Source organism: Manis javanica, chromosome 12 (assembly GCF_040802235.1).
Source record: "Manis javanica isolate MJ-LG chromosome 12, MJ_LKY, whole genome shotgun sequence".
Lineage (NCBI taxonomy): Eukaryota > Metazoa > Chordata > Mammalia > Pholidota > Manidae > Manis > Manis javanica.
In genome coordinates this window covers 32740471-32768346 of record NC_133167.1, presented here as the reverse complement: position 1 = coordinate 32768346, position 27876 = coordinate 32740471, and the positions used below count along the sequence as shown (strand labels likewise).

General features: G+C 41.2%; 1 protein-coding gene and 1 long non-coding RNA gene across 23 annotated transcripts in view; one reads left to right on the top strand and one right to left on the bottom strand.

The window, feature by feature from the left end:
- Nucleotides 1-80: 80 nt before the first annotated feature.
- Nucleotides 81-1884, bottom strand: LOC140844994 (uncharacterized). Its single transcript, XR_012123611.1, has 2 exons — nucleotides 1729-1884; nucleotides 81-210 (listed from the first exon to the last, which is right to left on the bottom strand). It is a non-coding gene; the product is annotated as an uncharacterized lncRNA (long non-coding RNA).
- Nucleotides 576-27876, top strand: part of CFLAR (CASP8 and FADD like apoptosis regulator) — a 70203-nt gene continuing 42902 nt past the window's right edge. The window contains exons 1-11 of one of the 22 annotated variants that reach the window (XR_005058745.2): nucleotides 576-1388; nucleotides 1640-1814; nucleotides 3743-4347; nucleotides 7443-7487; nucleotides 17260-17671; nucleotides 19882-19987; nucleotides 21561-21696; nucleotides 22558-22643; nucleotides 24934-24991; nucleotides 25717-25916; nucleotides 27650-27699. Coding sequence is in view for 18 of the 22 variants with exons in the window: in XM_037009166.2 (XP_036865061.2) it covers nucleotides 17310-17671; nucleotides 19882-19987; nucleotides 21561-21696; nucleotides 22558-22643; nucleotides 24934-24991; nucleotides 25717-25886 (918 nt within the window). In the remaining 4 variants the exon portion in view is untranslated. The other 21 variants (XM_037009166.2, XR_001852662.3, XR_005058746.2 and 18 more) reach the window with 21 other exon arrangements.

The following is a 27876-nucleotide window of genomic DNA, read 5'->3' as shown; positions in this document are numbered from 1 at the left end:
TGTCTTTCTTGCCTAATTTTCATAGATTGTCATGAATAGATGTTCTTTCATTTGCTGTTTTCTCTTAGGACTACTTCCAAGACTTTTAAATAGTTGTTTATTGTTTGATTATTTTAAAATAATTGTCATCAGTTTCACTAGGTCAACTGAGCTCTCCTCGTGCTGTCATGCTGGTAGTCAATTTCTCTTGGTATTATTCTTGCAATTTTTCTGTGAGTTGACATTTATTTCAAGGAAAGTTAAGAAGTAAAAAAAAAACACAAGAAAGTAGTTGTTAGCAATAAATAGATTAAAACATACAGTGCTCTTACATTTGCTATTTATTATTACATTGGTAACAAACACTAGCAGAGCTTGCTTGTAATGACAAGAACTACTTGAAACAACCACCCTAGCATCGCAACATATCCAGTTTTGAAGAGGAAGACAGTTTTCCTCTATCCTTCACGTTTCTTTTGGCTGGTCTAAGAATTAAATTGACATGGGACAGATTAACAGGGGAAAATCAAATATAAGTCTGTACCTAACCAGGCAGTCAGGCGGTCGAGGTCTTTCTTATACGCTATCCAGAGCTAAGCAGAAGGGGCTAGAGGTCTGAGACTTCAAAAGGAAGAAAGACAATTCACAAAAAGATGAAAAAGAATAAATGTTTGGTAAACAAATGTTTGCTGGGCCATAAAGAAACAATGGGACATTAGAGGAATGTTAACTGACTTGGCTAAATTCCTCCCTGTCTACCTAGTTTATATTATACTGGTGAGTATCTATGATGATAGTTCTGTAGCAGGTCCTCCATCTTGGCTGTTACAGGGAAGTTCAGACCCTTTTGTTTCTTAAAAATTATCAGTATAAAGCAATCCACATGCCAAAAAAAAAAAAAAAAAGACATGTTTTGCCAGCAGTCAAAGAGGTTATAAACAGGAAACAGCTGGTAGGCTGTGGCACAGTGTTTCTACTAAAAGGGACTCCTTGGGGGCTGGAGTCTCTGAGCCTAACACAGTGAACGTCAGGCCATCAAGCTTTTGTTAGGGTTAAAGTTGTGTTAAAAAGAAAAATAGAGGCCCAACATGGGGTCAAGTTACTAAACTGGGGATTAATGCCCAAATCAATTGCAGCGTCACCTTCTCCCAGGAGGGGAATTTTAAACCAATCAGTTTGGAACTTCCACTGAGATCATCTGCATCAGAACATCCTGTTCCCCCCACCAGCCCCTCAGCCCTCTCCCCCCATCTCCTCCTAAGGGACTTGAACAATCCAATCTCTTCTTTTGCTTAACTTTCGGCCCCACCCTTCTGTCTATAAAAACCTTGTTTATACACCTCCTTGGATCATTTCTCTACTTGAGAAATGGGAAGCTGTCCGATTCCTGAACTGCTTAGTAAAACCAAGTAGGTCTTTAAAGTTTACCTGATTGAATTCCCCCCCTCACCCCGTTCATGAATTGCTTAATAAAACCAATTAGATCTTCAAATTGACTTGATTGAATTTTGGTCCCCCCTCCCCATTCATGAATTGCTTAATAAAACCAATTCGATCTTCAAATTTACTTGACTGAATTTTTTTTCCTTCCCCCATTCATGAATTGCTTAATAAAACCAATTCGATCTTCAAATGTATTTGATTGAATTTTGTTTAACAGTTGAAAGAAGTCCAGGGTGAGCAAGGCCTCCGGAAGCGGGACTGGATAGGAAAGAGCCACGTCAGCCTCCAGCCTTTCAGTTTCTTTACCTCCATCTTGCCTGCGTATCTCAAGCGTCCGCGGAATGAAGCCTGACAAATCCCGGCAGTAGGAGAGCCCTGCGGGGGGCAGGACGGTACGTGTCAGGCATTCTCACTCTGCAGCTCCCAAACCTCAGCGGACTACAGACCCCACCCCAGGTTTCCTTGCCAGCGTCGCAGCGGCTTCACGCGCTCTTCCGCCCTCTTTCCTTCTCACGTACTCCACCTTCCCCGGACTGGCCGGGCTGGGGGTGCCTTGCAGGGACCAGGGGAGGCGTGGGCCTTCACGCTGGTGAGTCAGTCCAGTAGATTCCTTATCTCTGCTGTGCCACCGACCCCCTCCCCCGAGGGGCGGAGCGCCCCCGCCTTGTTTCTCCCCGGGGCCGCCCGGGCTCCGGGGATCCTAGGTGCTGTCCGGTGCGCCCCAGGGGACCGCGCTAAATAACCCTTTGCCCAGCACTGAAACCCCAGAGGACCGGAAACGGGCCGGGAGCTTTGGTAGCAAGTCCCCAGCGTTTTGTAAACTTTGCCTAAGATCATCTTGAAAGTTGCTTAGTTCCTGGGGTGAATTCAAAAGATTGTTCAAAAGATTTGGCAGGTTTCTTTTGGAAAACTTGATGTTTAAGAGGACTTTTTCTACAGTAGTGTGTGTCTGGGCGGAGGCCTGGCAGAAATTTTTACCTCCTTCCTATGTGACTGCCTAGTGAAGTAGGTCAGGGTTGTTATTTCTCAAAGCAGCCTAATAACGTATTTTGGCAAATGGCAAGGAAAGCATGCATGCCTTGGTAAGGTCCGAACCGATTGACATTTTTGAAAAACTTTAAACTCGTTTTCTTCCTCCCTTCCCCTTTATATTCTCTTTCAAAAGAATTGGGAAATGTTCACATGATTTCAAGATGTTTTTTGGCTGATGATGTACAGATTTGGACGGAAGGGTTTGTTTTTTTAAGTATCAACAGTGGAATGCAATAGAACAAAGGTTATTGAGATTCAGTTTTTTTTTGTTTTGTTTTTTTAGAGAACAGGAAGTTCAAGGACTTAAAAGGTTTCTCGAATATTTTCGTTTGTTGACACATGAAATTTGTTTAGGCAACGAGAGGTTGTTTTAAGCAGGAAGACAGCCTATGTCAGGCACTTTGAACACTGAACAAATCCGGATAATCTAAAACTAAAACTGCTCAGGCAGGCCTGACCTGCTTTAGATAAGAGGAACAGAATTTTTGGTATTTCTCCCTCCGGGGGGTTCCCTATAAAGAAGTTAGATTTGGAGAAAACTTGGCTTAACTCCAACAACAAAAGCGTGTTTGGATGAGAATTTTGAATGTGCCATACGGAAGGTTTCGTTAACACGTTTTACTTTGAGCTTCTGGGGTGGATGTTCTTATTAAAATGTATTTTTTTTTTAACAACTTAACGTTTTGCATTTGTTTTGAAACTGATACTTACGCTTAACATTTCATTACTTACTAGCCTCCACCCGTTTTCGAAGGTGAATCCAACTGCAGGTCTGCAGGGGCGGGGTCCCCCTCGACCCCTGGGAGACTTGGGGGGGTTGGCAGTGTAGTCGCCAGCAGTTTTTTGAGCTGCCAGCTAAAAAAAAAGGCGGCAGGGGACTTACTGGCGGTTGAAACGAAAGGAGGTTTGGTCTTCCGGACGTCCGCGGGTCGCAGCCGCGCGCTCGGTAGGGTAGCGGGACGCGGCGGAGGCGCCCACTCAGTCTCCGCTAGCAGCATAGTTTCCAGGAGCGCCACCTGGGCCCTTAGCCCACACAAAAGAAACTTTATCTGGTGTGACTCGCCGGGGCGCTTGTGGAGTATTTCAGGTGCGGGGGTGGGCGGAGGGTTCTCAAGAAGAAGTCTTGTGTGGGCGGCGCGAACCACGGGGGCGGCCTGGAGGAGACGCCCCAGGGCTCAGCTGGAAGAGGTTCCCGGATCCTGCCCGAGAGGCTATGCCCGGATGGTTCAGACAGTGTCCTCCGGTTCCTCACTCCGCCCGTAGTAATTACAACTCCGGTTTTCTGAAGCTTCAGGTGCGGCAGGGGTGGGCGCCGATCCCGGCCGAGATCCAGCGGGAAGCGCTGGCAGCTGCCCGGGCGTGAGTAAACCAAGAACCCTGCCAGCCCCTCTTCTCTGGTCCTGCGCCTGGGTGCTGGCGTCGCTCCGGGCTCGGGAGCGTCGGGGCACCGGCCTTCCCATCCCGGCAGAAAAGGATTGAGTCTCCCGCTTTCAGTCCTTCGGCCCGTCCTGGAGCCTTTGAGAACTCACCGCTTTTTAAAAGAGTATCAGGAATGGACTCCTGTTTCATTAGTTTTTTCTTGTAGGGCCTCAAAGGCTAATTAAACTCGTGTGTACGGACTGAAACGCCTCCTTTTCTTTAATTCACTATAATCCTACCAATGTTTATTGAGCATCTCTGGGCTAGGCAGAGTTGGATGCTGGGAACATAGAAATGGATCTGAACTTGGTTCCTTCCCTCAAAAGCCTACAGAGTGGTTGGAGACCGAGCAAAGTTAAACTTGGATTCAAAGCAGCCTAGATGGACCGCTGACAGCCAGGAATAGGAGTTGGCCGGTTGGGGAAATAAAGACAGGTCACAGGGTACTCACCCTTTTCCTTACTAATCAGTGAGGTAAGAAACACTACTATTACTAAAGTGCCCTATTTCTCCTTTATGTTCTGCTCCTCTCAACCTCTAGGAAGACCTCACAGCCCATTCCCAAGGGTTCCCTTCCTCCATACTCTGAAACTCGGTGGCTACCTTTGCACTTACATAGGATTGCATTTAACACTTTGCTTTGTAATACTCTTTCTTGAAAAACTTTTCAGTTGTATTATAATTACCTGGGTTAAATACATTCAAAGTAAATATAGAAAGCCCCCAGGAGTCTATTGCCTAAGATAACCAAAGATTGCAGTTCAGTGTTTTTTTCAGACATTTATGCACACAAATACAGTTTTTAAAGTGTATTAATATATATACTGCTCTTTTTCTTAGTTTGTAAGATGTACTGTTTCTACAACTGTATTTCAGAACTGGTGTTTTTTTGTCTGTTAAAGTCTGTTTTTCTCACATGTACTATCACACCCTCTAGTAACCAATGTTTTAGATGTTTTCCTTCTAACCATGTCTTGTTTCTGAGAGTATATGTATCCACAGTTTACATTTTGTTTATCTCTTTGTTCAGGTGCCCCAGATATTTTTTCTTCTTAATTCTAGGTCTGGAGAAATAATGTCTTCTTTGACCCCATGCCCATATGAATGAATGCATGAATAGGAATGTGTGTGTATACACTGTGTTACGCACAACTTCTGATTTTGAACAGGACTATTTTCTGATGGGCCAATCTTGGCCTTTAGTTGCCAGAGAATCCACTGTACAAAACTGAGCAATACACATGCTAGGTTGAATTTTTAATTTAAGCTCGTCTTGACTAGGTGGGCTTCAGAGAATGTCTGCTAAATGTTTTATTTTAGTGTGGCATAGTTGATACTAAGGTGTTGTCTTGGACAGGTAGGATTGTTTCTTGAGCCCCTTGTTGATTCCTATGATGGAAACCTTGAGGAGAAAGGATGCGTATCTTCCTGACTGGTGTTTCATGGTGATAAACATCCAGTTCCTGTAAAAGTGACATTCAGATACTGAAAAAGAAGTGATGCCGAGTCATAGCCCTCCTTTGTACTACTCGGAATTGAGATCTGGTCTCTGAACTCAGACTTTACTGAAGCATTAAAATTTGAAAGCTTGCTTAAACTCAGGTAGCTTTACCTATTGCTTCCCCCCCACTCCTACCTCCCCTCCCCAAGGAACTTGAAGCCTCATAGTAAATTGATGAAGGCACTAAATACCTCAAACTGTCCTCTGGCTTTTTTTTTTTTTAAGGTATCATTGATATACACTCTTATGAAGGTTTCACATGAAAAGCATTGTGGTTCCTACATTCACCCTTATTATCAAGTCCCCCACATACTCCACTGAAGTCACTGTCCATCAGTGTAGTAAGATTCTCTGGCTTTTTCTCAACATAAATGAATATAGCAATTGCTCATGAAGATTAGTTGCATATTAAACTTATACCATCTCATACAAATTATTAGTAATTTTGAGGTTAGAGGGCTGTCCTATTTGAAGAAAAAAATTAATTTTAAGCACTTTTGAGTTCATTCTAGGAGAATTGTGGCATGCAGGGAACTGGCCTGGAGGTTTGGCAAAAATGAAAACCCTGACACACAAATCGTAAGAGTTTTAGAAATTGTGATAATTGGAAAAATACAATTTTAGCTAAAGGTATGGGAAATGTACCCTCTGCTAAAGGCCAGGGGATCTCTGGTGAGCATGGCTGGACACACTGTATTCTGCCTATTCAAGGGGAGGTCTTTTCAGCTCCTAGGAAGCCCTGGCATGGGGCTTACCCAGCCTCTTAAAACACTGTAAGCCACCCTTAAACAAGAACATTGCTGCATCATGAGGCTGCAGAAGCCTCCTTTCCCAAGCACTGTTTCCTGGATCTTATAACTGGTTACAAGTACAGTATTTTATTGCACCACCACTTCATCTTGCTTCATTGAAAGTTATGAAAAGATGAGTAGGTATTACACATGTACAGGCCTGCTGAGCTATGTAATGAAGACCAGTCTGTTCTTAATGAGGGTGAGCTTGGGAAGCCTGGCCAGGGCCCAAAACAGCCTAATAATAAGTAAGAACCTATCCATCCTCTAGGACCTTGACCACTTATAACATGTATCCAACTAGAACAAGATAAATACTGTGAGTCGTAGGAGATGACCTGATTTGGGGCATCAAGACAAGCTTAAGGAAGAGATGCTTTGAAAGATGGGACAGAATTTAAATATGCAGAGACTGAGAAGAGGGAAGAGGCTTTCTACATAGAGGCTTGATCAAATGCTTGAGCAAAGATGTTGGGACAGAAAAACACTGTCCAGAGATCACTGAGATATTTGTCTTGATTTCAATTGTGGATCGGGCAGAACTCTTTGGTGGTGTTGGGGCTATGCTCCCAGGTGCTTGGGTTATATCAGAAGTTTGCCCTTGTGAGCATTTAACTTTGGTTAAGATGGAGTGGGCCGCTGCATTAAATGGATTTACCTTTATTGTCCCTGGTGATTTTGTTTATGTTTTTGAATCCAGTTTGATGTCTCATGATCTCCTTTTGATCTAGATTCTTTCTCATTCTGTGGTTCTTTTATTCCTTCATTTTTTGCAGCCTGTATGCAACTGTTACAAACCAGGGGGTTTATTGGAAGTAATGGTATGTTGGAAGTTGTGGGTGCTTTCTCTGAGAGTCACGTGGCTGAACCTCATCAAAGAACTTTATAAAATAATACCTTCTAATTTTATGTCTTTTTATAATTAGGGTCATCTGTTGTTTGTGGGCAATTTACTGTAATTGAAATGCACAGCTTGTGAAGCCAAGTAATTTCTTAATGCATATTTTTAGCCACTGATGCATAATAATGGTCAGTAACATCCCAAATTGGAATGTGTTTGTGGCTCAGCCTCAGTACATGGTCTTCTAGACTATGAGTATGTATCTGCAGTATTCCAGAAATCAGGAACATGTGATGATCTGTTTTTACATACCTCATTTTAAATATTTGCAGGAATGTGTGCACAGTGGCATTTAATGCACTGTCTTAGGTTTAAAATGCCTACAGATGGAGGAGGAAAGATGGGTCCATTATATTAACTGCTTGAATTGTTACAGATACAGCCTGCATCCAGAGGTTCTGTACACAAATGGAGGAGGAAGGTGAGTTGTGTTATGTTAAGGGTGAATGTACCAAGTGCCTGTGATGGTCATATTCTGTTTTGCCCAGGGCCATGAAACTTCTCCACCTTTACCTTTTTGGAAACTTCTGGGTGACTCAGGGACTTCATGTTTATATCTCAGTGGGGATTCCCAGACACCTGAAAGTTCCAGGTTTGCATGCTGCTTTCTGCCCATCTCTCTCCATCACTGCCCAATTTTGTGGTGTTGCTGGGAAATACCGTATGCTTTCACACTGTGGCTTGGTAGGCATGACCTTGCTTTCATGCCATGCCATGATCTTGCTTTAAGTGGAGAAGCAGTACAAAGAATGGAATATTAAGTATGTCCTTGGATAGGTCAAGGTATGATGGGAACTAGTCATGCTGGTGGCTTTGCTACTGATGACAGAGAACATTATGTGCTTTGGGTACCAGATGGTTTGGAGGCAAAGTTATCCTGTGAGGAAGACTGAGAAGGCTGACCAAAGGTAACCACACTTTACTGTCACCTATTTGTGCTAATGCTGGGTGCCAGGGATGTATGTACATAATACAGTGGTGGTACAAAGGAGTTACTAAGTCTGTGTGGGCTCTTTCCAGGAAAGCTTTACATGGGAGGAGATGCTTCAGCTGGTCCTGAAAGCTGAGAAGGGTTTTGCTAGGTAGGCCAGTGTCAGGGTAATTTGGGCAAAGGCATGGAGGCATGAGAAAGAACTCCTTGTTGAGGTGTGGTTGAAGCCAAGTGTGCAAGGTGTGTGTTGAGAGATGAGGGTAGGTGTTAGAACACAAGGGACCTTAAATGCAAAGAAAATTGGAACCTGCAATGGGAAATGAGGAATCATTGGAAGGTTTGAATTAGGAAAGTGACTTGGTTCAAGCATGAACTTAAGAAAGTTCATTTTGTTAGGAGATCAATTTGGAGGGGGTGAGGCCACAGGCAGGGCAACAGGAAGGCCAGAAAAGAGTCTGGGTGAGAGATGAATGCTAGGGCACACCCTCACTTAAGGAGCAGGTGAGAAATAGGGTGGGAGGAGTTGGAGAAGGTTAGAGAGGCTGTGTAGAATAGAGGGGTGTGAGGTTAGCCAACAGAGAAGAGTTTCCAGGAGGGGTTAATCAGCAGCATTAGGTGGGGAGTAGAGTGCTCAGACAAAAGAGGACTTCCAAGTGATCTTGGTTGTGGCCACTAGGAGATCACCAAGGCCTCTAAAAGCACTGTTAGCAGGACTGGGGTCCTAAGGTGAGGAGAGTGAGGTCCTCGCCTCAGATGTATTTGAGGGGGTGCTCAGAAACTCAGTAAGCAAGAAAAAGCTTTAATGCAGTATTTTGAAATGCAACAAAATTCACAATGAGAAAAATATCCAAATTTAATATAGAGACAGCCATCGGTATTACTGATTTTCCTTTCATTGCAAGTTCCAGTGTGGTTCTCACTGAATGTCCTTGTATAAAGGATATGGTGGGGGAGAGGCTGCAGGTGGAGGCATATTGAGTGAATTGAAGTTGACAGAGTCGAGGCATCAAGCGTGGGCTCCTCCTTCAGGAAGTCACAGCTTTACGTGAAAGGAAATGAAGTGAAAGGACACTTGGTCCAGGGGACCTCAGGCTGGACAGTGTTTTTTGTTTGATTTGTTTATTAAGATGGAAGAGACTAGAACATGTTTACAAGCTGAAGGGGGGATCCTGGAGGTAGGCTTTGATGAAAGAGTAGGCATAGGGACTGACAGACAGGAGGGCATGGGGGAGTGGCTGGCTGAGGCAAAGTGAGGGACAGCAGGTGTTGGCCCTGCTGTGGGGAGGTGGAAGGTTGCAGGAGCTCACTCCTGATAAATGGCAAGGCCACCTGTTGAGAAATGCCGCCGGTGGGTGGTATTAGGATGGAAGAGAGCAGTGGCAGTCAGAGCTGTGGTAATGGGGCTGAGAAGGGGATGAGGGCAGAAAGGAGCTGATCAAGGCCCTATAAAAGCAATTGCTGTCCTGAGAGGACTAGCTGAGACTGAGCCACAAGGGTATGGTGTGACCTTTCTCCCTCACTTCATCATGACCTGCTACTCTAGATGTATGAGTAGAGGAGGCTCACCATCCGGGAATGGGATGCTGGGAGGCAGGCATCTATCCTGGTTTGCCCAGGACTGGCGAGTTTCCTGGGACAGAGGACTTTTAGTGCTCAAAATGGAAAGTCCTGGCAAACCAGGGCGAGTTGGACACCAAAGGTGTTGCAGAGATGGTGGTCAGGAGGCAAAAAGGCAAGAGAATAGAGGATCCTGCCGAAGAGAATACACTCTCAGTCCAGTCTGGGAGAAAAGGAAGTAAAGCCAATACCAGGTAGCAACTTGTAAAACTCCATTCCTTCCTTCCTTTCTTGATTCATTTAACACTTACTGAGTGCCTACTAGGAGTCAGGCACTGGAGTCTGTGCAGAGAATTTAACCAGAAAGATATAAATTTCCTCATGAAATATCCTGTGGTGTCTCAGGTCAGTTGGTGCTCAGGACCCATTCTCACTTCAGTCCAGAGGATGGAAAACATCAGACTGTGTTTCCCAGACTTCTTTACAACTGTTGAGTTGTAAAGAACGTTAAGTTCTGCCAGTCAGGTGCATTCAAACAAGATTTATGAACAGTGAGGCAGAGGTCATTAGGTTGGGTCTTTTTCTTAGTTTCTGTGCTGGCGAGCGTGGTGGTGGTGACATGGGGATTTGAGCAGCAGTGTCCTGGTGTTCAGGCCCCTGCTCTGGCAGTGTTGGTGAGGCAGGTGTGGTGGAAGGCTGCCTTCTGCTCTCTGGGTCACGCAGGTGTTCTTGAGCCCAGTGCTCCAACGGGCAGCCTCTGGATTCCCCATGGAATCCTTTCTCCAAAGGCTGAGACAGTCTTTCCGGGAGCTCTAGGAGTCCTTCTTAAAAGCCCAGCCAAGAGTCCTTCCTTTAGACCTTGCAGCAGCTTTGTAAGCACCCATATGATATGTATTTCTACTGAAAAATACCTGGAGTGGTTTCTGTTCCTAGAGCCTGACACCCCTTCTATCAGCAAGTGTTATGGAAATAAACACTGGTGACTTAACATCAGCTTTGTTTGACATTTTACATGCTAACTGGTAACCGTCCCATGACTTCCATGCAAGAAACGAAACTGGAACTGGTCTTGAGTTTTAGTTGCTCTGGCTGTGAAGATTGGGGAAAGCTTGTACCAATGTGGAGATTTTGTGTGGGTAGAAGGGGAGATGTAGTCATTAAATCAGAATTTTTTTTTTTTTTTACCTTGACCAGACATTGCCAGTGAAAGGAGGAAAGAAGAGGGGGATTCCTTAAAAATTCTAGAAAACACTCACAGATGCCAGTTGTGTCTGGCTAGGGAAGGTGAATGTCCCAAAACAGTAGAATGAAATTGATACTGATCAATCAGGAGAACTGAGAATTGAAAGCAGGAAAGAACAAGAGTTTGGCTTGGATAGCCCCTTTGTCCCTCTCCTGAGGGAGGTGAAGCAAGTGGCTTCAGAGGAGGTGTGTGCTGTGCTGAGCTGCGGAGCAGGGCTGGGGTGGGACTGGCACTGTCCTTTTATAGAACTCTGGAGAACTCATTCTACCTGCTACCCAGCTCCTAGCCCCCTTGGCCCCATCTTTTGAACCATGTTAAATAAAATCTGACGTGTTCTTTTTGAGGATAACTTCAGGAGGCCTCTAGCTTTCTTGTCCTCTACGAAGGAAGCTCTAAAAGCATTTTGAATTTTGTGAGATAGTTCCTATATGCATGCTTTTTTTTCCCTCTTTTTTTCCCCTACACCTGTATTTCCTTTATGCAGTACTTGTTGACTGAACTGGTTTTAAAGGCTGAGTGTGGAAGAGACAAACTAATTTTTCAGTTTAAAAACCTATGGTCTTTAATGTGGTCCACATGTGGTAGTTTTAACTAATCACATTCTGTTCATCTCAAAATGAAAACCACTTTTTTGAACCTGGCATGTATTATTACTATATGTGTTTTAATATTTTCCCTATGTATGTACATATACACACACATAGACCTACCTAAACAATATATATTTAATGTTTAGGATTTTAATGTAAATTAATTATGTGGTATATATTCTTTAGCAACCTGCTCAGCAAAAATACTTGTTCTGTTTTTTGTTTGTTTGTGGGATTCATATAGATCTAGTTCATTTATGTTCAGGGCTATGTAGCATTTCATAAAAGGACTATAACATTTTATTCAGTCTCTTATTGATAGACTTTTAGATGGTTTACATTTTTTTTGCTGTAACATCTCCTGCTGCTAGGAATGTTGTGTACATGTCTTGGTAAACTCGTTCAAGAGTTTTTAAACGATAGTTACTTAGGAATGAAATTTTCATGTTACATAATAATGTATATTTTCTTCTTTACCAGATACTGCCAAATTGTTCTTCAAAGTGGCTGTTCCAATTATAATTCCTTCAGCAATATATAAGATATTATATTTCTCTGACATTTGGTAATAGATACTAATATTTAACTGATGTGAAATAGTATCTCATTGTAGTTTAAATCTGTATTTCTCTGACTACTATTACAACTCAAACCTCTTATGGTTGTTGAGTTTTCTAGGAAATGCCTGCTGACTATTTTTCATTTGGGTTGCTTGTCTTACACATACTGATTGGCAGAAATGCATTTTATATTCTGGATATTTACTAATTCTTTGTCGATTAAGTATGATACATTTATCTTCTCAGTCTGTTTTTATCTTTTCTTATTTTTAAAAAGATACATGCTTTTTATGCCTTATAGAATCTTTTTGTAGTTGGAGGTTAAAATAATATTCTTGTAGATTTTCTTCTAGAACTTTATGTTTAGGACTTTAGTACATGTGGAATTGACTTGTATATGGTGTGAGGAAAGGATCCCAAGTTATCCCCTATAAATGTGAATAACCATAGATACTGTGTGAACTCTAACCTCCAGTACAATGTTGAATAAGGGATGATCACATATATCCTTGTCTTGAGCCTGTTTTTTAAGGGAATGCTTCTAACATGTGACCATTAAGTACAGTATTTGCTGTGGGCTTTTCTCTTTTTTCCTGTAATTACTATTTAAGTATTTATAAATTGCTGTCTTATAAGCAGTTTATGTCCCTTGCTTTTAATCTATAGATGAGTTTTTTAGAGAACTCACTCCCTATTCATGAACAAAGTAAAGCTTTCCATTTATCTAGTCTTTATTAATACTTTCCCAAAAATATTTTATAGTTTTCCCCTGTTAATGTTTTGCATATCTCTTGTTAGAATCATTCATACAATGTTACCCATTTTGATACTATCATGTGTGGTAAATCTTAAATAACTATCACAGTCGTTTTTAGCTATTTTTTCTTTTTGGCTCCCCACAATTATACTTGCTTCCTTACCTACTCAGTTGTGTATTTCAGCAAATGTTTTTGTTTTATTCAGCATTTCAGTTTATATGATAGCTAGTTTTTTCAGCTTATTTTGTGCGGGGTTTCTCAGTCTTGGCACTGTTGATGTTTGGGGCTGGATGATTCTCTGTTCTGGGCAATGAGCAGTGTGGAATATTTAGCAGCATCCCTGGCCTCTGTCCTCTAGATGCCAGTAGCAGCATCTGGTTATGATGGCCAAAAATGTCTCAAGACACTGTCAGATGTCCCCTGCAGGGCAAAATTGCCCCTGACTAAGAACCATTGATTTAGCCTATCATATTGCAGAAAATTCCCTTATCTTCTTGAACATTTTGATGTTTATCTTAAAGTCTTTCAGATTTAGGTTCCTAGGGTGTGTATTTTATTTGTTTTGTCTAGTGTCATGTTGATGTTTATTTCTGTGCATGGTATTTTTTTTTTTAGTTTTTTATTAGGGTGTTATTGATAAACACTCTTATGAAGGTTTCACATGAAAAAACAATGTGGTTACTACATTTAACCATATTATCAAGTCCCCACCCATACCCCAGTGCAGTCACTGTCCATCAGTGCAGCAAGACGCTGCATATTCACTATTTTCCTTCTCTGTGCTACACTGTTTTCCCCGTGATCCCCCACACCATGTGTACTAAACATAATACTCCTCCCTCCCCACCCACCCTCCCACACCCCTCCCCTTTGGTAACCACTAGTCCCTTCTTGTAGTCTCTGAGTCTGCTGCTGTTTTGATCCTTCAGTTTTTCTTCATTGTTATACTCCACAAATGAGGGAAATCATTTGGCACTTATCTTTCTCCACCTGGCTTATTTCACTGAGCATAATATCCTCCAGCTCCGTCCATGCTGTTGCAAATGGTAGAATTTTTCTTTCTTATGGCTGAATAGTATTCCATTGTATATATGTTCCACATCTTCTTTATCCATTCATCTACTGATGGACACTTAGGTTGCTTCCATATCTTGACTATTGTAAATAGTGCTGCAATAACCATAGGGGTGCATATGTCTTTTTGAATCTGAGAAGTTGTATTTTTTGGGTAAATTCCAAGGAGTGGGATTCCTGGGTCAAATGGTATTTCTAGTTATAGTTTTTTGAGGAACCTCCATATTGCTTTCCACAGTGGTTGAACTAGCTTACATTCCCACCAGCAGCGTAGGAGGGTTCCCCTTTCTCCATATCCTCACCAGCATTTGTTGTTCTTAGTCTTTTCGATGCTGACCATCCTTACTGGTGTGAGGTGACATCTCATTGTGGTTTTAATTTGCATTTCCCTGATGATTAGTGATGTGGAACATCTTTTCATGTGCCTGTTGGCCATCTGAATTTCTTCTTTGGAGAACCTGTCTCTTCATGTCCTCTGCCCATTTGTTAATCGGGTTATTTGCTTTTTGGGTGTTGAAAAATGTGAGTTCTTTTTATTTTTTGTATGTTAACCCCTTGTTGGATATGTCCTTAACAATTATATTCTCCCATACTGTAGGATGCCTTTTTGTTCTGTTGATGGTGTCCTTTGCAGCACAGAAACTTTTTAGTTTGATGTAGTTCCGTGAGTTCATTTTTGCTTTTGTCAGTATTTTTTAAACATGAGTGCACTTGGTGCAGAACTGATGTCCCATGTGCCCTGGGTGATGAGGGTGGCCTTATGGGGTAGACTACCTTAGTCTAAGAGTACTTTTTATGTTAATTTCTTGGTTTACGCTAAAAGAAACCCCAACAGAGTAGTGATTATTTGGATCCTACTTCTCCCTTCATGCTCCCCTGTCTCAGATGCCCATCACCTCCAACCACAATTAACGGCCCCAACACCACCCAGCATACACACGTGGGTATTTTACTGCATCTGGTTGGCTTGGCTCAGCATGGGATCTGTAGTTTTCCTTCTGATATTTTCTCTGAATATGCCAGATGCTCCCACTGAGTAATTTGGATTTTGCTGCCAAACTGTACCTCCATTAGTACAAAGGGAAGACAATCTGCCAGTTCTCATGCTGAGTGTGCGTGACTGGCAGAAAGCAGTCTGGGGTATAATGGTTGGAGGGACTGAACTGAGCAGATAATTTTTAAAAATCAGTATCAGATTTTAACTCTGATGGTATTGTTCTATCACTGATAATTATGAATTACAAAAGTTAGTTACTGTTTTTAAAAATAGAGAATTGAATATTTCATTTCTAGTAATTCCCTTTGGTTCTTTTTCAGATGTGTCTAGCGAATTTAGATAACATTTCATTTCTTCTTGTGTTTAGTGACCTCTTAGTTACTTTATATCTTCTAGTGCATATAAATATTTTACAGGTTAATTTATAATAACAACTAATAACAAAATTGTGACTCTTAGCAAACAGAAAAAGAATTTGACCTTCTTTCATGGAAACTAGTGGCTAGGTTAACATGCTGTTAGCCTGGAGGTAGAATATAGATAGATTTAGGCTCTCTGAAACACAATTATTATTCAGCTTTCAGATTAAAATAAAATAGTTTGAGTTACAGTTCTATTTTCATTGAGCAACCATTTAGTAAATTTTGTATCTCCAGTCATTAAATACACAATGGCTGTATTTAGGCAAAGTTTAGGTGATTGTGCACAGATGGGACTGGCAGAGACACACCAATACTTATTAACAAGTGTATGTAAGGTGATATGTCTATTTTTATTAAGAGCTCACCCATTTAGACTGGTCATGGGACGGCCAGTATAAAAAGTGTGAATGAAAGGTCTGTTTTTAAATAAAATATTTCACATGTATAAAAAAATTAAAAATACACATAATTTGTTACTTTGATACTTAAATACTGATCAGTATTTTCATTGATGGGGACTCTGGAACTCTAGGGAAATTGTGCCTCCTTTAAGATACTGTTTTGCATTTGAGAGCAAGAACTACCTTCCTGTATATCCCTTTTTGCCAAGAAGCTCAGGGACAAATTCATAGTTTATGAAAATCTGTTTAGGCATTTCTGGCCTGGTGTTTACACTGTATTCTCTACCCCTCCATCCATTTCAACTTGCTACCTAAATTTCCCCCCCTTGTTCTCATATAAAAGTTTTTTCTACTTATGTGTTGTTGTAAAGTGCCTCAAATCTTTTGTATACCAAGATTGTGTATAAATAAATAAAATAAATTCCATGTTCCTTTCACTAAATATAGCTAGATAAACATGTAAATGTATTTACACACATTGTAGTAATCGCAACTTACAATTGGGTTGCATTTCTAATTATTTCTGGCTAAGATTAGCTTTTAACTTGAAATGTTCTCTGATAGAAACAGACAAGGTGCTCTCCCAGAACACGAGATTATTTAACATAATATGTAACTGTGAAACTTTAGTAGACAGTGACTGTCATTTGCAACTTAAATTTTGAATAGGTTAAGTTCCAGTGGGAGAAGTTAGGAATACAGCCGTGGCGTGATCTCCCCACCTCTCCCACCCAAGCTCCCTCCCAGGACCGAGCTCTTTTCCCACCTCTTCTGTTCCACTTCCTTGCACTTGATACCATCAGGAATCTAGTGGTTTTTGCTGCCCTCTAGCAATGTATTGAGTCAGGAGCTCCACGCACTTCCATGGGACTCAGGGTCTGAGGAGGTGTTCCAAACTTGATAGGGCCTTTGTTCAGCTGTCATGGCAGGTCCTATGGAACCTGTGGAAAGGGCTGGGACTTTGGGAGGATGGTGGAAGCTTCTACTTACAGGTGTGAGTAAAGGGCTTTAGAGCAGGACAACTAGAAAAAAGCATGTGGGGTCAGGACAGAAACTTCTCCTCTCCCATCATTTTTTTTTCTTTATTTTCTTATTTTCGTATTTATTTATTTATTTATTTATTTATTTATTTATTTATTTATTTATTGTTTAGTGGTTTTTTTTCCTCCCATAATTTTTGATACCCCGCAGAGAGCCCCTTTTTCTAAGAGCCCTGTTTGTTCAGGCCCGTGTGGATGAGGTCACCAACTGTGGGAGGAACCCTTGTGACCCCAGTTTCTCTTAGCCAGCCAGCTGCTGAGTCATAGCATTTTTCCTCTTTGTCCCACAGAGTCATTTATTTGCCACTTAGTCATTAACTGTCCAGTTGTGATTTTCCCCTTACCACTCTATATTCTGCTAAATTCTGATAAAGCATGTGGGAATTTTTGGAGATAATTTGTCTCTAGTTTCATTTCCTTTAAAATACAAGTTATCTTCTTTTGTCTGTCTTGGTTTTTGGATTAGTTGCTTGTCTACTGAGGGTTGCTTTCTGTAGACTTAGTGTGAATTTAATCTGGGAGGTTGGAGAGACCAGCAAGACAGGAAGAGTCTATACTTTGAATTTTAAGCATAAGTTACTTTGATTAGCGGATTGTTAAAAATTCCCTTTTAACCACAGAATGCCTCCATTGGAAAAGATTCTGAAAGAAATGAAGAAAACCATCAGCAATGAAGTCAGCAGCCTCACAGCTTTCTGTTGACTGTCCTGGACGCTCGCTACTAGAGTTCCTTGGAATGACACTGTACAGAATGTCTGCTGAGGTTATTCATCAGGTTGAAGAGGCACTTGATGAAGATGAGAAGGAGATGCTTCTTTTTTTGTGCCGTGACGTTACTGCAGATGTGGCTCCACTGAACGTCAGGGACCTTCTGGATATTTTAAGTGAAAGAGGAGTGCTGTCTGCCATAGGCTTGGCTGAGCTGCTGTACAGAGTGAGGCGATTTGACTTGCTCAAGCGAATTTTGAAGACAGACAAAACAGCAGTGGAGGCCCACCTGCTCAAGCACCCTCGCCTTGTTTCAGACTATAGGTAATTCATCAGCTCTCTCTGTGGCTGGACCAGTGGGAGGGAGTGAGGCCATCTAGACTTCTGAGTGAAAGAAATGAAGACAGAGAGAAAAGCCAGCACATTACTTTCTCTATCCACTGATCTAACTGCTGTATGATGTTTCTCCAGTCCTTAGAACTCTTTGAATTCATAGAGTGTGTGTGCTTAAAGTAATGGGGTGGAGGATCCTAATGAAAGTGGAAGGCTGGATGGTATGTGTTTGCCTGATGCATAGAATGAGATAGGGAGTACTAAGAGCTAGTAATTCTTGCCAGCCTCTGTGAGATCTGCAGTGGTCTTTGCTAGCTGATTTTCTGTGACGTCAGACTGGTGGTTTCCAGTCCTGAGAAAGGAAATAACAAGTCTGCCAGTGAGCTTCCTTATCTTTGTAAAACTGTGATCCCTCCAGAATCCCCACTGATCATTCCCCTGTTGAGGAAGTTAGTGCGGTTGGCTCCCTTTCTGAGCATTTCTGTGGGGCCTGTGCCCCTAGAGGCTCTGAGGGATCCAGACGGAACTTCTTTTCTACTAACCACCTGTAGGCGCTCTTCAGCTCAGAGAAGAACGGCTGCTGGTGTCCCCCTTCATTCAGACATCCTTCTGAGTTGTTTTCCCTCATGTTCACATAATACTCTCTTGGAGTAATACAAAAACCACTGGAAAGGCTGTGTTTCTGAAGTAAGAAAGAGAACTTGTCAACTTAAAGTAGTGGTTCCTTTTACTCCAGACCCTGGTTATAATGATAATGCATTTTTGGAGATGGTGTGTATTAAGAACTATTAAGGAGAGTTGAGAGCAGTATGGGCCTTGGGAAATGTCTGAGACTTGAGATTGGAAGGCCTGATTCAAGCCTCAGAACTACTAGTTACAGGCCACGTAAAGTCAGCCAGCCACCCACGTTGGCTGGACCTTTGTTTTCCTACTTGTAAAGCTAAGAATAATAATATCTAATTTCACAAGATCAGTTGTAATGATTTAGTATTGAAGTACTTTTTAATACTGAGGCACTGTACAAATGCAAAGGCTTATTACTGTTGCCATTGTCACTCTTGATCACCTTCCACCTCTCCAACCACCGTGTCAGTAACCTTCCTAAACCTTTTTTAGAAGCAGTTTATTTCAGTGACCAAATCAGGGTACGCTCTCCATTTCCTGTGTCCTCATTGTGGTGAATGGAGGCAGTTCCTCAGAGCCTCTGCACAGAGGCTGGCAGTCGGAGGAGAATGCCAGGCTTACTTGCTCATCTTCAGTGGACTTCACTGTGGGTTGACTTATGCCAGGTGTTTGCTAAGTGTTAGAGCAAAAAGAACGAAGCCTCTTCGATCCCCAAGAGTCAGTCTAAGTGGGAAATTGGCTTTCTAAGCAGTGATGACAATGTCAAGGCAATAATGGCTAGCCACGAGGTGTCCTGGGACCCCCAGTACAGTGTGATGGTGGCTCTAATTGGAGCAGAGGTCACTGAGCCAGGGGCTTTTCTAAACAAAGACATCTATGCTCACAATCCCAGGACCCAGGTGCTGTTTAACCTTTGAGGTTGGAAGTGGGCCAGGACATCCCAGGTGTTACTTTGCTTTAGCTCTTGCAACTCAGAGTATGAGCCCTAGGTCAGTAGGATCAGTGTCACCAGGAAACTTGTCAAACAGAGAAGACAAGATCACTTTGGATTCTATTTCTGTCTTTCAAACTAGTCATTAGGTTCTTCATTTATTTCATCATAACTTGTGGGGGATCTGGGGGATTATTTTAGGGAAGTTTTTGTTCTCTGAGTTGGGTTGGGGAAGGTGCTCATAGCTGATGTATCTGGGGAATGGCAAAAGTAAGAGATTTGGGGTTGAAAACTAGGTAGGGGTCAAGATCTCAGGGATATTGTAATTGCTGGAAAAGTATTTAAATTCCAGCTGGCCCTAGATGATACTACTGGCCTAAAAATAGACTAGAAAAACCTCAGAGAAATTAATTGGAAAGAAAGTTACCATCTCTTATCAAAAACAGGAAGGGAAGAGTTTCCTTTTTTAGTTCCCTTGAGATCTGTTCCTGGGGTGATTTGGACTTTGTTTTATGGAGGGGGCACATTCAAATGGGGGCAAGAACTGGTCTTTTAACCAATTATTGACATAGAGGAGGCATAGGCTCTTGGTGTTCTCACCAGGACTGGTATCTAAATTTACTAAAGAAACTTCTCTGGTTTATAGGGTGCTGATGATGGAGATTGGTGAGGATTTGGATAAATCTGATGTGTCCTCATTAATTTTCCTCATGAGGGATTATATGGGCCGAGGCAAGATAGCCAAGGATAAGGTGAGTTTTCTTTTTCTTGGTTCGTGTTCTCAAGCGCCTATTAGAGGTTGTGAGGGTGTTCTCAGTGGTGTGAGGACAGGGCAGTGGTCACTTGAGCGGACAGGCTCATGCTGGGACTGAAGGTGGGAAGTGAGAAGAGTATGTGTTTTTTCATAATAACTTTGATGTAAAGAGAATTTATTTATGATTTGAGAGGAAATAGGTTGATATCTTCTGGTACAGCCCCGGGTGTTCCTTTGATTGTATTTTATCTTTACTTCTGTACAATTCATAGGCCTGGCTAACACATCAGTCTCTCTTCCTGGTTAGACAGATCATCTGGGAGGGTTAGGAAGTCCCATCTGCTTGTACTGAGTGGAAGCAGGTGGGAGGTGCTAGTTCCCTCCCATCTTGCTGCCCTACTGCCATCTGTTGCTCCTCAGCTAGCTCAAGGTAACTGTGGAGTCATTAAGCTGCATGTGGAGATGGGTTGGGGAATGTGCTCATAGCTGATGTATCTGGGGAATGGCTAAAGTAAGAGATTTGGGGTTGAAAACTAGGTAGGGGTCAAGATCTCAGGGATATTGTAATTGCTGGAAAAGTATTTAAATTCCAACTGGCCCTAGATGATACTACTGGCCTAAAGATAGACTAGAAAAACCTCAGGTCTCTGAAGTATCTGACAGTATGATCTTAAAGCACTTATCTCTGAGGACTCTGGTAAGTCATTGCTTGAGAATTTCCTCATTTCCTTAATGGCTGTAGTTTTGTTTCTGGAATTTGGGGAGATAGGGTGATTGTAGGCAACCCTACTATCAAATGCAAAATGGGAAGGAAAATGCAAAAAATATAAGTCCTTTTTTTGGTGTCCCCTAGTCAAATTGTCTCCCAATCATTTATATTAGTTTAATAATGATGATTCTTTTTAAAAATAAAGATAGCATGTCAGTAACCAAATGTCAAACGGAAGGGAAACAACACCCAGAGTAATGCCCATTTCTGAAATAAAGTTCTTTCACAGTCCCTGTGGCTTCCAGGGTAGGTAAGCAGCAAAGTGCCGTAACTTGTAATATTACTATACTACCTTATACCCCAGTCAAAATGCTTTGGAATGTCTAGCACTGATTAAAATATTTCAGGAACTTCAAAATTGGATGTTTGGGATTCTTCTAGGGAAAACTTTCCCTCAGCTACCTTCTTTATTCCTTTTTCAGGAAAGCCCTTACAATTTTTCAATATAACACCAGTCTGACTTTTTGGGTGAGAGTGAACTCAGGAGATTTTATTTTAGGCTTGCTTTCTCCCAATACTCCTTGATGACACAAAATGGCTCGTGCATCTGTCCCCAATCTAGGTCCAGGTTGGCCACCGAAAGACTTAACCACTACCTCTTTCCCGAGGAAAATCCAGGAGTGGAATTTGTTCCTGGCCTTGGAGGGACTGTAGCAAAGAGGTCTGATTTAGGGTCAGTGAAGATTACAGAAGGGGCTCCTGTTGTCACATCTTCTTGCTCTCATAAATCGCATGGCTTGAGGTTTGCAGCTGGGGCTTAAGAGCCCTACTGACATTTGTTTCTTGTTGGTGGCTCTCTTAGAGTTTCTTGGATCTTGTGATTGAATTAGAGAAACTAAGTCTGGTTGCTCCGGATCAATTGGATTTATTAGAAAAATGCCTAAAGAACATCCACAGAATAGACCTGAAGACAAAAATTCAGAAATACAAGCAGTCTGGTAAGTAGAATTTTGGCCTCTCTGTGGCCTAAGGAAAGAATCTTGTAGGTTTGGTTGGTAAGGATCCATTTGTTGGATGGGTGGATGGAACAGAACCTGAATTTCCACAGTCCCCACTAGCCTGTGGCTGGAGATCCCCTTTATGTCCTTCCTCGCCCGGTCTGCTGACTTCAGCACACCATGCCATGACCACAAGAGTCTTGCTCCTCTGCACAATGCCACCAAGCAGTTCTGAGCATTTCTGGCCTTGAAGAGAGAGTCTGCACCCCTGTTTTCTGCACAGCTTGGTGGCATTGTGAATATTCAGGACGTCTGAGTCTATTCTGAGCCCTGCTGCTTTGCTCCAGTATTTGGCCTGACCACCATCCGACTCTGGGTGGTATCCTGTCCCTGGTGTCCCATAGCTGTCTTGCATGTGCCCTGAGTTTCCACAAAACCTCATAAAAAGGGACCTTTCCTGCTGATAACCCCTCCCATCCTAAAGGGGACCAGCTCACCTTGGCATTCTCTCTCAGGCTACACCCCCCATGTCTTTTAGACTCAGCCTCAGTGTGGGCCCTGTTAGTAGTCCACTGCCCCCATAGAGTCACAGCCTAAAGGGCATGGCTAAGACCCAGCAATCTACAGACAATCTCCCCACCCCCAAATGCTTGATAAAAATCAACAGGAGTAGCATTTTTAGCCTATTCTTAGTGATGTTGGTGGAAAAGTCATTTGAACTGGTATTTTGAATTCAGTAAGGTGGCTGGAAAGTTCAGGGTATTTTGAAAGATGATTATAGGCCCTGGACTGAGCCATTGTTGAAGTCTTGTTTGATAGTAACTTACAAATCATAACTCAGTGCCTCTCTTCTGCTTTTAGCTCAAGGAGCAGGAACAAGTTATGCAAGTGCTTTTGAGGCATCTTTCCCAAAGTTGAGTCTTAAGGAGCCTTCATATAACTTCAGGGTGAGTCTGAGCAAATGTATGGAATCCCTGCTTGAAACAGTTTCAGAACTTTGATACAAATACATAATATGTATAGTCCTTTCTTATGTATGTGTGTATTTAGATTGTTTCCAATCTTTTGTTGATACAAACAGTGCTTCAGAGTAAATATCCCTGTATTTACCCCTCTGTGCATTTGCTTCCTATGAGCTTCTTTTAATTATTTCAGCAAAGTGGTTTTGTTATTGAGTGATGTAATTGAGTGACTGATTTATGACCATATCACATAGTCACTTCAGGATGTTGTGTTACTAGTGCAAGGTATCATAAGGATTATTCTTTGCTTAATTTTTTTTAAATTTTGGTATCATTAATCTACAATTACATGAGAAACATTATGTTTACTCTTTGGTTAATTTTTTATTGTGAGAAGTTAATCTTAGTGTAATATCCTCATCCCCTTATAAAGGTGTGTGGAATTTGTAGTCAGGACTTAGACCACAGTGCAATTTCATGGTTAAATTATAAATACTTTCATGAAAGTATGTGGTGAAAACATCTACCCTTGTTACATAGTTTTGTGGAGAATGTGAGCTGTAAGAGATACCACTGACATATAGAATTCCAGAGTTAAAATGGATGTTAAGGATTATATTGTCCAACAGTGCTGAACAAATTGAACTCTGAACAAGTAAGGAATCTTAGGTCTAAAGAACATCAAGTGATTGTCTACCTCTGCCTACTGCCAGAACTGGGCCCAGACCTTGCTCCTTCCTCCGTATCATGGTGTATTTAATAAAGTACATATTAGTCTTGCTATAGCTTATATATATCTGCCATTTTTTCAAGACTCAAATACGCATTCTTTTGTCCTTCTGAATCTCTGTGATTCCAATTCATGAGACAAATTGATGAAGGATTCAGATCCAAATTTTCTGAACTTTGTCTGGTATTATATATCTAATATAAATTATACTGTCATTTTTAGTTAAAAGGCCGCCATATTTTTACTATTGTCTTTCTGTTTTGTTAATTAATCATAGTCATTATCTAGGTAGCCAATTGGGACCTACAATTTGTATATAAACTTCTCCTTAAATTTGTTATATTAATCTGTGACCCTGATCATTCCATCAGTTAGTAAGCAGGCACTGTGATATATGAAAACAGCGAATTTCTCACAAAATCCTTAAAAATCACCTTGGCATTAAGTGCCCCATGATACCAATATATTTATAGAATAAAAAAGTTGTGTGACTCTGCAATATAATGCTTTTTAAATCTAGCTTTGATTTGAGGTTATAACTCTTCAAATAGTATGTAAAAGTGAATGCACATCCATGTGGGGTAATACCATCAACTTCTGGCTAAGTCACCTTTCAGTAATGAAAAAAAGCAACTTACATGTTTTTCTTTAATTTAGACACACAGACTTAGCCACAGACACAGCTTAATGAAGAGTATACTTCTCTCTTTTGGCTAGGATAGCTTCAGAGGAGAACTGTCATTTGAAAGCTGAGCATATCAGATGGTTGACAGTATGTGGTATGTGTGCCTTGCAAAGGAGCTGTCATCTGAGAAGAGAAAGGGTCGGTTCAATCTTTCATTTTCTGATTCATCCCACTCTAGACCTCAGAAGTGGTAGCTAATTTTCAAGAACCAGGCTCACATGTGGCTTAGGTATAGCTAAGCATTATAGAAAAATAATAACTGGGCATTGATTAAGCACTTCTGAGTGCTAGGCACTGTGCTGAGTGCTTTGTGTGTACATGTAGTCTTCACAAAAAATGTATAAGGTAGGTACTATTATTATCCTCATTTTAAAGATAAAAAGACATAGAGGTTAAACAACTTGCTCAAGCTTATAGCCTGACTCATAGCCATGTTTGTCTGGGCTAGAGCTCCCATTCTTAACCATACCATATCTTGCCTCTGTGTTAAAGGATCAGGTTGAATGTCAGCTGCATGATCCAACAGCTTCTTTTAATTGGAGCTATGGCAGTCATCCTACTCTATCATAACAGCTGACTTTATTGAACTATTTGGAAACATCCTAATATGCTAGTTTGGCATATTAACACATTCATCGTATTTTCACTTTTTAGAAAGAAGAGTTGCCTTGTTTTTTGACTATAGACTATGGGATTTATGGAGTTAATGGCCCTTGCTATTCTTTAGATAATTTAACTGTGAATGTGATACTTTTATTTTCTCCTGGGTAAGAATCCTATTGAGATATTTAAAGAGGTGTAATATAATGTGTCTTTGAGAAAACTAACAGGGAGTATGACCTTATTCTTTGTATTTGAAGCTCCAGAATGGGAGAAGTAAAGAACAAAGACTCATTGTGGAAAACCTTGACAAACAAAGTAAGACCAACTTTGCTTTATATTCATTCTTCATAAGCTTGATAATTCAAGTACAAAATGTTGCACTTTTAGAATTGGCCATTTCCTTTATCTCCATATTTTAATTAAGTTCTCAAAATAAAGAAAGTTAAGTTCTTAAAATATATTTTTTGGTATTTCTAATTAACTTTTGAATTAGCTTATTTAAATTTAAATGCCTCTTACTCCAACAGCTTCATCTTGGCTACACTTTAAAGAGATGTGACATTTATATCTGAAATGGAACTATCAACAAGCTATGTTAAACATTAAGCTAGCTGTTATAATGAACCATGTTAAATTATATATCTAGCAACAGGAAGAAGAAAGGTTACTGGGATCTTGTTTTGCAGGCCATTTAATAAATCTAGATAATCTATAGATGACATCTCCCTGCCCTTGAAAAGAAAGAAAAAAAGCAATAAAAACTAGTCATTTCAACTCATACAATCTCTCTTAAAACATCAGCACTGTCCCATAACATCATTTTTTAAAAGTGTGTTTTTTTTGCTTGAGTACTGTTTGAAGTGAGGTCTGAGACTCGGTCTCACACTGCAGTGCTTCAGGACTCCAGGAGGCAGGGGTTGGTGGGCAGGCAAGGTGGGCTCATTCTCCCCTGAAGGGCTTGGAATTTGTCCTGTGGGCAGAAGGGATGTGAAGATTGGAAGTAGGGCAGTGGCCTGATGACAGCCTTCTTCGTGTGGCAGGCCCCTTGCCAAAATCCTACGATTCAGCCTCCCTGCTGTCTGCACGCACCCAGAAACTGAGAAACACTGTGTCCGCAGTAGCCCGATGGTACAGTGGATGCCTGTCCTTCCCTACCTACTATTCTGCTTTCCAGCAAAAGCTGCTGAGAAGCGAATTAATTCTGAAGTGACTGCGCGTTTCTTCAAACACTGGTGAAGTGGTGAGAATTAGCATTCCAAAAGCTATTTAAAGGGAAAACAGATTTGGGTAGGAATTAAAAGCAATTGGTGTTTTTTCCATCACGCTTCCTTTTGGCAGGTTTATCCTTGGCTGTGCTTACACAGGTGAGGTAAGCGACTCCCAACACTGCTGGTGAGCCTTGCCAGAGCTAGTTGCCTGCTTTTGCCGGGACTTGGTTTATTTGCTAATAAAAGAAAAAAGCATTCTGACAGCTTGACCTTAATCTAAGAGACTTTTAAAATAATAAAACCCAAGTATTCATATTAAGTTGGACTTCCAAATAGATTTCACCTGAATGATAACAATGATGTAACTCCAATTAAGCTCTTGCTGAATGTCTTAAAATGAGATAGGCATAGTACACAGATTATTTTGTTGTTTTTCTATTAATCCATGATTGCAAAAATACAAAAAATAAAGAGAAGCTTCCTCTTAATTCCAAGTATCAGATGACTACTGTTAATGTTTGATTTATGCACCTCTAGACTCTTATTTATAAGTATATATGTGTGTAAGTATATGCACACAAATACATGTTTTTAAGTACATTGTACCTATTATTCAAGAATCCGTTTTTCACTTAGTATATCCTGTATATCTTTTTATGTCAAATACGTAAAGCTCTCTCTAATCCTTTTTAACATTGTATAGTATTCCATTGTATGTGCTGTAATTTTTTAAACCATTTTGATGTTGGTAGACTTTTAGATTCTTAAAAGTCTGGGGCCTTATAAACAGTCATTCAGGGGATATCCCTGATACACATTTTTGCATACTTGCTCTATTATTTCCTCAAAATAAACTTCTAGAAGTAGAACGTTGGTTTAAAGGGTATTGCCATTTGGGATTTTAAAAGACTGTTTCAACATACAGAGTATTAACATGAGAAAATATTTATTTCCCCCAAACCTTACCAATATTGGCATTGTATTTGCCTATCTTTAGATATTGTTTCTAAATTTTACAACAGTCTTATAAAGTAGATGTTGGTATTTTCATCTTAGAAATTTGAATCAAAAACCCAAAAACCCGGAGACTTCAGGAGAAACTTGCCCACAATCACAGAGCTTGTGAGTGATGGTGTCAGGGTTTGAGCCAGGCCTTTATGGCTTTAAAACTGGTGGTTTCTCTGTCTCGCTAGGCTGATGAAGTCATTTTATCTAATGAAATTGGCTCAAGCTTATCCACATTTGCTAGGTTCACTGTCTTCTGTCTTGCCACTGACATTTTATTTTATAATCTCCCGATATCACTGGACTAAGGAAAAATGGCCACCTACTCTCTAAATGGCAAACACAAGTAAACCATCCCTCTCTGTAGTTTCTACAGCTCTTGCCTTTAGGCACAACTTAAGCACATGGAGGAAAGCTGTTGATATTATTGAGTGGGGAGGTTATTAGATTCTCCCTATCAGGTTAAAAATTCACCTGTGCTCTAGTGACAGGGCAAGGGAGGAGGGCAAGGGAAAACCTTCTTGTGCTTGCTGATTAAGCTGATGTTTTACATAACCCTGCTTAGCATGGGGCCCTGTGCTTTCTTATCAGGTTCTTCAGGGTGAGGTTAGAGCCTTGGGGTTGAGGATAGCTGAGGAAAGGAGATAGTAGGGGGAAGAAGATGGGAAGAGAACAGTTGTGATATCAAGACACTCAGCCAGCATAGGAGTGGGCTTAGTTCTCCTTCAGCTTTGTAAATGATTTCTCTCTCATCCCCCAGGAAAACCCGTGAAGACATCCATTCAGGAATCAGGAGCGTGTTTGCCTCAGGTACAGAATAACTGACCTGATTTGGTATTGTATTGCATTCACAGTATCTGTAGAGAACACTGACTTCTTTCAAAATATCTGCTCACTAAGGATTCTTTATGACAACTGTAACATGCTGAGAGTCCTGTCCTCCTGAGAACTCATCCAAAGGGGAACCTGGGATGTAGCAAAGAGAAA